At 44.7% G+C, this 13,165-nt stretch overlaps 1 protein-coding gene across 1 annotated transcript; it reads right to left on the bottom strand.

Moving 5' to 3' along the window:
• Positions 1–2,351: 2,351 nt before the first annotated feature.
• On the bottom strand, positions 2,352–13,035 carry LOC6901545 (uncharacterized). The gene is made up of 4 exons (XM_002134184.3): positions 12,873–13,035; positions 7,599–10,486; positions 6,414–7,522; positions 2,352–6,335 (listed from the first exon to the last, which is right to left on the bottom strand). The coding sequence occupies exons 2-4, from the start codon at positions 9,812–9,814 to the stop codon at positions 5,314–5,316; spliced, it is 4,347 nt and encodes a 1,448-aa protein (XP_002134220.3). The 5' UTR covers positions 9,815–10,486; positions 12,873–13,035; the 3' UTR covers positions 2,352–5,313.
• Between the last annotated feature and the right edge of the window lie 130 nt (positions 13,036–13,165).

Below are 13,165 nucleotides of genomic sequence, written 5' to 3'. Positions count from 1 at the left end.
ATTTTTCTCCTTCCTCTGCCACTTGCATTATACACATATACATATACATATGTATATATAGGTGTATATATACATATACGTTACTTTCGATATTTTTGTAAACATTTAGTTTGGGTTTTGTATGTGTTAAAAATGCTTCTAAAAATTGTTTACCATATTGTTTTTTGCCTTCCGCCTCCCTTTCACTTTTTTCCACCATTCTTTTTATTTTTTTTCTTTTTTTTTTTTTGTTATTTTTTATTGTACACACTACACACATAATATATTTTTTTTTTAGTTTTTTAATTTTTAATTTTCAAAAATTTGTTTTTTATATTTGTTCACATTCATTTAGCTTAGCTTTCTCTATATATTGTTTGTGTGTGTTTTTTTAATAGTTTTTACTGTGTTTTTCCTGGAGTATGGTTGTTGTGGGAGTGGGGGGTAGGGAGTGGGATCGGGGTAGGTTTACATAATACTGAAAATACGACTAGACATTCATAGTATATAAATACGATTTGTTTAATTTACTTTACCATTTTGTTACACATAATTTATTTAAATATATATATACTTTTATTTACTTTTATTTATATTTATATATATATATATATACTTTCGTGGGCTTTATGTTGTTGTTCAGATTGAAATTGTTCGGTTTCGGTTTTATTCCTTTACTCCTCAATATTTCTCGAAAATGCTTTAAAAAGTCGTGTTTTTCCTTGGGTTTCTCTTATTTTATATCATGTTTTTTTTGTTTTTGTTTTTTTTTCAAATTTTTATTTTTTTTTAACAAATTCGTAAATCAAAAAAAAAATTGGCTCTTCTGCTTGATTTTGTGCCTAACAAATCCATTTCCTCCATTAAAAATAATTCTTTTCTATTATAACATTCTCTTGCTTTCGTTTTTCATTTGTTTTTGTTTGTTTTCTAAGAATTTTGAGTTGCAAAATTACACACAGGGGCGGGGAAAGGGGTGGGGACGACACATAGAAATATATAAATAAATATATACGGCTATATATTCAATCTATATAAAGTTGCCAAAAATTTCTATTCCATTTCGAATCGAAAAATCATTTTAAATTGGAATTATTCTTGATTTGTCTTCCCAATTCTTTTTAACTATTTTTATCTTTGCTTTTGTTTGCTTTTTAGGTACATTTATGTTAAAAAAAACAACAAAAAACAAAACTTATGACATTTAATGTATTTCTGTGTACGTGTGTTTGTGTGTGTGTGTGTGTGTGTGTGTGGACCAGGACCGCTCCAAGAGAGGAGGCGATTAAGTTTTGGGCCCAGGCCTGGCCCTATTCTACCCTCCCCCATCTTGGGTCCTAACATATAGACATATCTATTCATACATCACTATACATCTATATACCCGTATCTAAGTGTACGCGTGTTTAAGAACCAACAACTTTTCGCCTACGGAAAACATAAGAAAAATAATCATATATCATATTTTTGCCAGATCTCTGTGGAAGTTCTGCGAATACGTATACAAATATATATATACGTCTGTTTTGTGTTGTTGGACTGTTGAAGCTGTCTGTTTTCTCCTCTACTCCCGGCCTAATTTCTACCCAAACTCTTCCATACTTGTTCTTTCCTACCCTAAAGCTGCTGTTAAACGATACCTCTTCCACCGATGAATTCCGTATTTTCACGTCGGTTATTTTTAGTCACACATTCGGGAACATCTCAAAATCCTTTTCTACTTCGCGGATGGAAGGCAACGATTATCTAGGACATGTCGCTGTCGCTGTCGCTGGAAAATGTGTCGTCTAACAGCAGCCTAACAATAAGTTCAGTGTGACGTATGTCTATGTGTGTTAGTTTTTCTCTGTGTATGTGTGTGTGTATATGCCTATAAAGTTTACAATATTTTCTTTTTTTTGTATATTTTCTTATCGTTTTTTTTTGTTGTTGTTTATTTTTATTGCAGAAAATTTGGCGACCAAGCCGTGTGACGGGCCTGGTTTACACTTAAAAAAATATTTCACTTTATTTGCTTTCCATCTATCCAATCGCCTCTTCTCTTCTGAATTTTCCCCTACGTGTACGTGTTTCTCTCGTTTTTCTTATGATTAGCTAAGGTTTTCTTGCCTTCACGTTTTCTTTTCAATATAATACAAAAAATTTGTTTTGTTGCTGTGTGCGCAGTCGTTGAGATTTTAAATGTTAAAAGTTACATCATTTGTTTTTTGTTTTTTTTTTGTTTGTTTGTTGCTTTCGGTTTTCTTGTTGTTTTTGTTGTTGTGGTGCAAAATTTGTTTGCTGTTTCATTTGTTTGGGTGTTTGTCGATCGTTTTCCTTTTTGTTGTTTGGTATATAAAATAGTTTTTCTTTTGTTTTGTAACTCTATTTCATTTTTCAAATGTACAAAAATGTATAACTTTTTTTTTTTTGTTTTGTTTTAATTTTAAATTGCTTCTGTTTCATTAGTTCAACTGAGATTTGTTACGGGTCGAGGGCGGGGGCAGGGGGCCGGGCTACTGGGAGGACTCACTACTAATTTTTCTTTCCTTCTTCTTCTCTTCAATCTGGGTATTCAATTTTCTTTTCAGAATGCTGGCGGCAAATGAGGGGCTTAGGCGTAGGCTTGGGGGCTGGCTCTCAGGCAGGGGCAGTGCTCACATTTCTTAGGCGTTTTTCAGACACTCTTTGTTGTCTCTCATTCTGATTTATAGCTTAAATCAGTAAAATCGGTAAGCTTCCAGCAAAGAATGCAATGTAAACGGGTAGGGGAGGTCTAGGACTATCGGTTGATATCGTCAATCGCCGATTACGATTGGCAATTTGTACATAAATCGAACAGCATTCGAACGGACTCGAACCCCTGTTTCAACGTGCGTGCGGAAGACAAATCCATAAAGTTAGGTTTCAAAATGTAAAACGTATTATTTTTTGCGCGCATTTGTTTTTGTTTTGTTTCTTTTCCTTTGAGCTTTTCTCTATACGTACATGTGTATGTGTTGTGTGTTGTGTGTGTGTACTTAATGATCTTGTTAATATATTTCTTTTAGTAACAAACAAAATGGCAAGCAACAACAATTACCAATATTAATCATTTTTGTTTATATGATGCGCAAAAAAGCAGCAGCGTAAAATGCACAAAATTAAAGGGGGCGTGGGAGGTGGGGGATAGAAATTTGTATCTTCTACTCGAAAACTAACACAAATTCCAAAACAAACAAAATTAAATTCTTCAGCTACATTTTAAAATTGTTGGCTAATTTGTTTGTTATATACTTTATATATTTGTAATTAATTTATATCGATTTATTATGAACTTTTGTTTTTATTTTTGTTAACATTAAATGCTTTTGATAGAAGTTTATGTTAAATGTACTCCTCTTATTGCATCCTCATCTTCCAATCCCATATACATCGTCCAACACATATATACATATATGTACATAGTATATATATGTTGCGTTCTGTTTGCTTTTCGTTTCTGTTTTTTTTTTGTTTTAATTATTTTTAATTGTTTGTCTCTCTGCAAACGAAGGAGGAGGAAATACAAGCGAGTACACAAAAAAATGAGTGTAAATGCAAATTAAAGTTGTTAACGCTAACGATCTATCTATGTATATGTGTGTGTGTGTTTTATATGTTTTTACAAGCAGTGTCGTGTGTGAGGGTAAAGCTAGGGCTAAAAGCATGCTCTTCCAGCTTATGAGACAACACACAAATGTTTGGGGGCCTACGCTTACAGTTACAGTTACATATATAATGCAAATCATACATATAAGAATATACATGTGTGTGTGTTTGTGTGAATCTGTAGAACAACTTAGAAACTAGTTAAGGGTTCGTCTGAGAGGGGGGGGTGGGGGTGGTTTGCGGGGGGAGTAGAGACGGGGGCAAGCGAGAGATTGCACATTAGAACAGTTTTTAAGGTAGCGGCGCTGTTATACAAGCAGCAGCACAAATCGAGCACTGAATTCTTAACCAAATTATAAACAACAAAAAAAAAAGACAAAAAATATCTAATTACACTAAAAACTAAATACTTATGTATTAGGATGTGTGCATGTGGTTTCAAATAAAAAAATTCAATGGATTCTCGAATAGAAGGACCAACAAATACTGCGCTTTAGGTAAGTTAAAAAAATTATAAATCGAATCAGAAGTGCACATTCATTATAAATATACGAGATAGATCATTTTGCTTTCAGTTTCGATTGCTTTCTCTCTTATTTTTTTGGAGCAAAAGTGAATGGAGAGATCTTTCCATATAGAGCTGGCCGCCAGCACAAGCCACACCACCCTATAATCTATATGTTTTATATGTAAAATTATCATACGATTTCCTCAAGCTTTCTTTGCCATTAAACAGGAACTACATTTCTTTCGTTTTGGGTTGCAGACATTAAAACCAAAATTGAGTGGAAGCGAGAGATCAAATGCAAAAACTAATTAAACTTAAGATTAAATCGTATACAAAATGATATATATAACTGCTATATAGTATTATTACTATATCTGGCGGATCAGAGTGCTGGACGCTAGCCGTATATAGAGAGATTTCTCCAACAAACAAAAAAAAGAAGAAAACCCCTTTTTAGTAATAGAAATTATTGTTTTGTAACTTTGTTCTTGGCTGAGGCGAGGAGTGGGTGGGTTGGGGGGGAGGATCAGGTCTCGTTTACACTACACATCATTGAGGAAGAAGATCAGTGGTTTTTCGTGGAAGGAGTACTCTATACTCATAACATCAGAGAATGGGACAGTGACAGCAGAGACAGACAGAGATAGAAAGACAGATAGAGAGAGACGGATATATATTTCGTGAGCGACTTAGAGTGAGAGGGCAATATGCACAAAAAACTACAACAGAGGCAGACAGACAGAGACAGAGAGTGGAAAAAGATAGAGGGTGTTTGGGGGGCGTCGGCGAAAAGAAGGTAAAACAGAGGAAGAGAGAGAGTATATCAAAATTCTACACTCTACACATATCTAGACTTAAGATCACGTTAAGATCATCACGAGCGCAACACAGAAATAGCAAATTATCTAGAGGTGTGTGTGGCATATATATATATATATACATATATATATACATACACACGTATATCTATGCATGTATATCTATGTTGTGTGTGTGTGGGGGTGTGTGTGTGTGTGATTGATTGTGTTTAAACGGTGCCACAGAAGAGGTGACCAGGGATAGAGAGAGAGATATATATATATATATATATATATATCTATCGTATATCCAAACAATTGTCTTGCCAAAATGTGCGTATGCATGTCCAGGTATATCCTGTACCCTTCCATTCCTGTCGCTCCTCTCTGGCTGCCCGACAATTGCGACGACGCTCACTCTCAATTGTATATGAAATTTGCAGCATCGCATAGGGCATCGCTGTCATCGTCGAATTTACCATTCATGGCATAGGAACTGGTGCCGGTGCCATAGACCCATTCCTTTTTGATAAAGTCCCCATCTGTGGTCGATGACGATGTATTATGCAGTCCACCCAGCGAGCTATGGTCCAGCCGAAAGTCATCATCATCATCCGGATAGAGTTGCACGGGTATGCTATCGGGTATCGAATGCGGCTCGAACAGGTTCCCATATGGCGGTAGCGAGTGATTCAAATCGACATGATGATCGACCAGATCGCCATCAAAGTTCGAGATGCGAAACTTTGAGCTGGGCGGCGATTGTGGTGAATGTGGGGCGGCCGAGTCCTCGAACATCACCTCCTCCTTGATGAACATATCGTTGGAGTTGTCGCCGGAGCCGGAGGAGTAGAGATTCGGTTCCACCTTGATGGCCGCCGTGGCCAGGGACGGTGATGATTTCTCATCGTCATCGTCATCATCGAAATGATGATTGTGATGATGATGGTGATGATGATGATGGAGCTGCTGCTGTTGCTGCTGATGCTGTTGATGATGTGAATGATGGTGCTGCTGATGCTGGTGGTGGTGGGGGCTGGCGGACATCGACGACTGTTGGCCATGGCGCTGCAACTGCAATTGAGCGGCTGCTGTGGCTGCATCTTCGTCCTCATCGTCATCGTCGTCATCATCCATGTCTGCGAGATGACGACGTCGGTGGTGGTTTCGGTGGTTATTGCGCTGCTGCGTCCCAGCTCCTGACCCACGCTGCTGCTGCTGCTGTTGACTCTGACTCTGGCTGTTGCTATGCTGCTGCTGCTGTTGCTGTATATGATGATGACTGCGTGTGCTCCGTATGATAGTGGAACCGGCCAGGGCGGCCGCCGCCGCTGCCGAGGATGCTATCGATAGGGGTACACCCGTGGTCTTGGATACCAGCACAGTGGTGGAGGAGCCAGACGCTGACGAAGATGACTGTGGCGATTGAGCGGGCGAACCAACTGTGAACAAATAATGGAAAGTACAACATTTAATTACGCTCTCTGAAAGCCTCCAAGGGGGCTTGGCTTCCCACTCACCTCCTGCACCTCCTGTATGCTGTTGCTGCACCACACTGGCCAAAGCGGAGCTCAGGGTGCCGCTGCCACTGCCACTCGTTGAGTGATGAATGATGGGCGTCTTGCGTATCAATTGCTGTGTACCATTGCTAACGATGGCGTTCCCGCTGCCATTGCTGCTGCTGCTGCCGCTGCTGCTGGTGCCTGCACCGCTCTGGATGACCTGCGTATGGAGTACAGCCCCCTGATCGGGTCCGTTCTGTTGATGATGCTGCCCCTGCCCCGCGCCTGCATGTTGCTGTTGCTGTTGCTGCTGCTGCTGCTGCATGTAGTTCTTGATGACAATCGTCCGTGAGGGCGTGGACATGAGATACTGCGACGATGCTGTAGGCGGCACCTGCTGCTGCTGCTGCAGCATAGATGGTGAATGCGAGGAGCTGATGCTGGCTGCGGATGAGGAGGAGTGCGGCTGATTGTGTAGCGAGGCATTCGAGGACTCATTGGATGAATCCTCACCGGTGGTCAAGCGATTGGTGGTTGAGTTGACAATATGCGAGGAAGAGTTCACATCCTCGTCCCCACTGAGGCCAGAATGGTCGTCCAATTCCATTTGCTGTTGTTGCTGTTGCTGCTGCTGCTGCTGCTGCTGTTGTTGTTGGTGGTGGTTGTGGTGGTGGTGAGAGTGGTGCTGCTGTTGCAGCTGATTGTTGTTGCTGGTGCTGGGCATATCCAGATCGCTTGGCGGCTCCAATTTGACAATCGTTGTGGCCGTACCGGTTGTCGCACTGTTGCTGTTGCTCGAGTTGCTGCCGCTGCTGCCGGTGTGGGTTTGGGTGGTGCTAGTTGTGGTGGTATTGGTATTATTGGTGATGCTCCCCCCGTTCTGGCTGCTGGCATTGGCATTGGCATTGGCATTGGCACTGGCACTGGCACTGCTGGCCTTTGCCTGCTGCGTGGCCACTGCCGTCGGCTGGTCCCTGAGATGGACCTGCATGTGCGTTTGCAGCGAGGATTGTGTGTGGAGCTTCTTCTTGCATATTTTGCACTCAAAGGGAAAGTCGCCCGTGTGGGTGCGGGCATGGATCTTCAGGTTGTAGCGCTGGCCAAAGCCCTTGCCGCAGACATCGCACCTGAAAAGGGAAGAGGGTGGCACAAAAATGCGGTTACCAATTGCAATTACAGAAAACAAAACAAAGAGCTACTCACTTGTGCAGCTTGACCCCCGAGTGGAGCTTCGAGTGGCCGCGCAGCGAGGCCAGGGCACTGAACACCTTGCCACAGATCTCGCAGGTGAGGTTCACGTTCTCGTTGTGGATCTTCTTGTGCACCTTGAAGTACTCGAAGCTCATGAACTCCTTGTGGCACACCTCGCACTTGTACTTGTGCCGCTCCGACTGCTGGCCCGTGTGCACCCGCATATGCTTGATGAAGTTCGGCCGGAAGCGTACCACCCGGCCGCAGATCTGGCATTCGTACGGCTTGCATCGCAGGCAATGCTTCTCGTAGTTCTTAAGCGACTTGAGTACCATGTTGCAGATGGCGCACTTCATGTTGTTGGCGTGCCCGCTGCGGTGGATGTCGAACAGCTCCTTCGACTCGAACTTCTCCACACACTCCATGCACTGGTAGCTGCTCGTTGAGCTGGCGGTGGCCCCCGTGCTGCTGGCCCCGCTGCTACCGCTACTGCTGCATGGGGAAGAGCTGGATGCTGGCGATGGTTGTTGATGCTTCACGGGATGGGATGATAGCTGCAGCTGCTGCTGCGCCTGCTGTTGAGGCTGCTGTTGCGGCTGCTGGTGCGGCTGCGGCTGCTGTGATTGCAATTGTGCCTGCTGCTGCTGTTGGTTTATGGCCATCTGCTGCTGCTGCTGCTGCTGTTGTTGCTGCTGCTGCTGTTCGGGTGGGGGCTGCTGTTGTTGAGGCGTTGGGCTCTGGGCCTGCAGGATCAATTGGGTGGCGGGTAGGGCCGCCGCCTGTTGCACCACATTCAGCACCGTCATCGGACTCCGGCTGATCACGGCCGCTCCTGGCATTCGTACATAGGTGGTGCCGGCGGACAGACCGCCGACAGCATTGCTGATATACACGGGACGGCGCTGCAGCTGGACGAGTGCCGCCTCGGTGACGGGCACAGTCATAGTGCGGGTATTCGAGGTGCTCATTAGACCCCCGGCGGGCAGCTGCACCAACTGCTGGGCGCCTGCCCCGCCGGCTTGCGTCGTTTGCAGTTGATATTCCAATTGGGCCTGGGCCTGGGCCTGAGCTTGGGCTTGTGCTTGGGCTTGAGCCTGGGCCTGTTGCTGCCGCTGGAGATGGGCTACCGACATGTTCTCATCTTCGTCCTCCTCCTCATCGTCATCGTCTTCGGGCATATCGTCGTCCTCCACCTCGATCTTGACGCGAGTCTGAAGGTGCGGATGCTGCTGCGCTGTCGTCTCTGGCTCCTCGTCGGCTTCGGCCGCCTGGGCCTCCTCCTCGATATCCTGAAGATTCTCATCGTTCAGCTCCGGATCCTCTTCCTCCTCGTCCAGCTCCTCCTCCTTGATGTCGCTGGCGGCCAGTACTGTTGCCGTGCTGCTGTTACCGGTCGACTGGATGATAACGCGCCGGCCATTTAGCAGATGCTGTTGCTGCTGTTGGATCATCAGGTGGTGATGCTCCTCCAGGTGATTGTTGTTGTTGCTGCTGTTGCTGTTGCTGGTGGTGGTGTAGGTGGAAACGGAAGCGCTGTTGGTCGCCGTTGCGGTTGCTGCAGCGGTTGTTGTTGTCGGTGGGTGGTTATTCTCGAGCTTCGCCGCTGTTCCACTTCCAGCTCCTACTACCAGCTGATGATGTGGTTGCAGATGCGGCGGCTGCTGCTGCTGCGGCTGGTGGTGGTGCTGCTGCGGCGGCTGGTGGTGCTGATGCTGCTGCTGCTGTTGCTGATGGTGGTGGTGATGGTGGTGCCGGTGGTGGTGGTGGTGCTGTTGATGGTCATCATCCTGCTCCATGGGAGCATCTTGTAGTATAAATTCGATTTGTTGCGATAATGCGCTATCATTTATGGCAATCAGTCCGTCCATGTCCTTTGAGGTGGCTGCTGCAGCGGCAGCGGCTGCAGCGGAGGCAGAGGAGAATAGTGATGGCAGAGCAGTGCTACTGCTGTTGGTGCTTGTGCGTATGATGCTGGCTGCATTTGTTGCACTGCTTGCCATGGTATTATCCCCCAGTCCTCCTGCTATGAGAGTGGGTGGAGGCGGAGATGGAGCTGCTGGTTTTTCGGTGATAAGAGTGTGTGTGTGTGTTTGAGAGGGTGTTGATGTGGGTGTGGGTGAGGGAGGAGGGCGGGGGCGCAAACTGCCGGTTCTCCTGCTTCTTCTTCCTACCTCCACTGCTTTTTGCACTGCACCTCTTCCTGCACCTTTTCTTATATTCCTATTCATGCACTGCTTTGTATTTCTCACTCCGTTAGCTGCACTGCTTTATTTCTGATGCTCTACTGCTGTTTCTTATTCTTCCTCGTCCTCTTCTTTAGTTCCTTTAGCTGCTTCTTCTTTGTTGTTACTGGTGCGGCACCTGGCTGGTGCTTCCTTCTTAGTTGCTCTGTTTCTGTGATTTACTTTGAATTCTTGTTAATTTTTGATTCGCGTTTTTGGTTCGCTTTTCCAAAGAATTTTTAACAAAATTTTCCATTTCCTTGTCATGCGGTTTTCGGTGCTTCCCATGCGTCGGCGGCATCGGCGGCTGCTACGTCGTCGTCGATGTTGGACGCGGTTGCTGCTGCTGCTGCTTCTGCTGCTTGATTTCGCTCATTTGCTTTCATTATGTTTTCTTGTTGTATATTGTTGTTGGCCGCCTTTCGTTTTGTTTGTTACAACAATACTACACTACATGCTACATGCACGCACACACGCGGCACATGCACTCACACAGGCACAGGTCCGGCCGCTGCGCTACGGCTCCCACTTCTGCTTCTCCTTTCTTCTGTTATTTACTGCTTTATTGTTATTATTATTATTGATTTCCTCTCGTTTTTATTGTTGCTTCTTCCTTCTGCTGCTGCTGCTTCTGCTTCTCCTTTCCTTGTTCTTCACTTTTTTGTGCAATTGATTCTACTGCAATTTTGGATACAAAAGAAAACACAAACACATTATTTAATAAATTGGGAATTAATAGATATAATATAATAAATTCGTTTTACAGTATCGTTCCTAGCACATTAACAAATATGCATATCCCCCCTCGCATACACATACACACACACATACGCACGCGAATGTAACAAAAACAAAAAATTAATTTTAGCTTTTCCCCCCACCGCACACACACACACACATGCTAGTTTTCCCACTTTTAATCCACATATTGTTCGGTTCTTTCGGTTCTCTTTCACACATTTTTTTGACCTTTTTGTTCGTTTTTAATAGTTTTCCTTTCGCCTTCACATTCTGCTCTTTCGCTTCGTTTCGGTCTTCCTCTTCTTCTCCTTTGCGCCTTTTAGCGCCTTGTTCTTTGCCTTTCACACACACCAGCACACACCACACACACACACATATATATATTTATATAGATATATATGTACGAACACACAGAGAACGAACCCGTGAAAACTTGTGGAAAAAAATTAACTTTTTGTTTCTCTTTTCGAATTTTCCTTTGGGGGAAAATGATTCTTTTTTGCGACGCAGCGCACGAACACTGGGAACAGCAACAACAACTACGACGACGGCGACGCGACAATTAGCGGCGGCTGCGCTGCTTTTGATTCCGCTGCGACTGCGGCTGCTGCGGTGCTACTGCTTCTTTTTGCCTTTATGCTCCCCCGCGAGTGAATTTTTTTCGGCTTTGCCTGGTGGCCCGCTGCCGCTCTTATTGAGAGAGCACCTCAGCGTTTGCTCACCCTCTTACATTTTCGCAGCAATTTACACTTTTTAACCAACCGCACGCTTTTGCACCCAGCTTCGGAAGCTGTCTTTTATTTCTTTTTTTTGCGATGTTCTTTCTGTTCAATAATAACAAAAATTGCTCCCCTGTGTGCGACCCGTGTGTTTGTGTGAGTGTAAGTTTTCCGTCTCCCTTCTTTCACACTGCGCGTGCAGGGTTGCATGCGGCTAGTGTTGGGCAACGCTCGCAAACGCGCCAATTTGCGCAATTTAAAAAAATTGTGGAATTGTATTTCCCGAGAAGCCGACGCCAGCAGCAGCCGGAAAGTGTTACACTCAATTATATTCCCCCTCCTTTCATTTACTTCTGTTCTAGAACCAATTCCAGGCAGTGTCCCAAAGTCCTATTCATATTTCGGCTTACTTATGCGCATTCCGACCCTCACTCACACCAACAAACACACACCCACACAGAGTCAGGCAGGATTGCGAGAGCTTGAAGCCCAAAAGTTTAATAGGACCCCAAAGGGGGGGAAAGCAGTGGTGATGTGATGTGATGTAGGTGAGAGCGGGAGGCAGAGCTGACCTAACAAGCGGCAGCGGAAATAGGCACAGAAGAAAGAGACCAGAGAGAACGTGAGCGAGAGAGGCAAAGTGGTTGAACAAGCAGGAGAGTAAAGAGTGAGCACAGGGGGGCCGGGACAGGAAAGTGGAGAAGCCGTTTTATTTCGACAGTTTTTGAATTACTGCTCCCTTCTCCCGCTGCTGCTGCCTTTTGGCTCCCCGTTAATGCCACTGCTTCATCCCGCAACCGAAACAACAAAGAGCTGGAGCTGGAGCTGGCGGCAACGGCGGCAGGGGAGGCACAAGACGAATAAGAAGAACAGGGAGAGTGAGAACATCCAGCAAGAAATTTCCAGTGCGAAATGTCGACGGTTGGGGGGTGAGAGTGGGCGTCTGACTGAATGGGTGGGTGGTTATTGCTCAGTGATTTGCCTGGACAGTGGGGAGGGGCAATTTTGGGGGTTGAATATTTAACTCCCGGGCTATTGGGACGCTCACACACACGCGCGCACAGAGCGCAAAAAATAAAAAAGGGATAACAAAACAAGGGTTGGGACGGACGGACGGACGGATGTGAAGAAGCTCAAAATTTTGCGGCTACAAGTCTCCTTCAACAACCTGGAAACTGGTCAAAGCGCTTTCTCGTTTACTCCCACACAGGCAAGATAGGGACAGGGACAGGGATAGGGATAGGGATAAGCTAGTGGCAAGGTGTGGGGTGTGGGAAGTTGGGAGCACTACCATTGCACCCCAAAATCGTTTCTGGTTTCATACATTTGTTGTTTGCCTTGCACAACTTCTTTTTTTCATTTCCGTTTTCTCATTGCACGCAACTGAAAACTGCTTTTGGAAATTGATAATTGTTTATTTATTTGGCGACAACATTCTGTTTTCATTTCGGCTGCGGCATTTGCTACTTTGCTGCTTCTTGATTTCGTTCGCACATCACACACACAAACAACACACGAGCGAACGAGCGAGCGAGCACGAACGCACACACTCAAACTATAGCGTTTTAATGGATTTCCATTCTTTTTTTTTTTTAAACACTCACACTTAACATCACATTTGATTTGCTGCTTCTGGACAGGGGATCGGGCGAGGGGCTGAGTGCGGAGGTGCAGGCGAAATAATCACGAATATTATGTGTCGCTGAATGAATTTGCTGGCGTTTTTCATTAAAACCAAGTTGCAAATTATTATTTATTTTTCTCGCTTGTCTGTGTGACCGCGGATTTATCGAAAAGATATACGGTCTGACCCACAGAAATATACCGAACTCCGTCAGGAATTTCAAAATATGCCGTGAATATACTGAAATTATTTGTAATCAAGTTGCATCATATT

The sequence above is a fragment of the Drosophila pseudoobscura genome, chromosome X, assembly GCF_009870125.1.
Source record: "Drosophila pseudoobscura strain MV-25-SWS-2005 chromosome X, UCI_Dpse_MV25, whole genome shotgun sequence".
Lineage (NCBI taxonomy): Eukaryota > Metazoa > Arthropoda > Insecta > Diptera > Drosophilidae > Drosophila > Drosophila pseudoobscura.
This window is presented reverse-complemented; position numbering and strand designations above follow the sequence as displayed.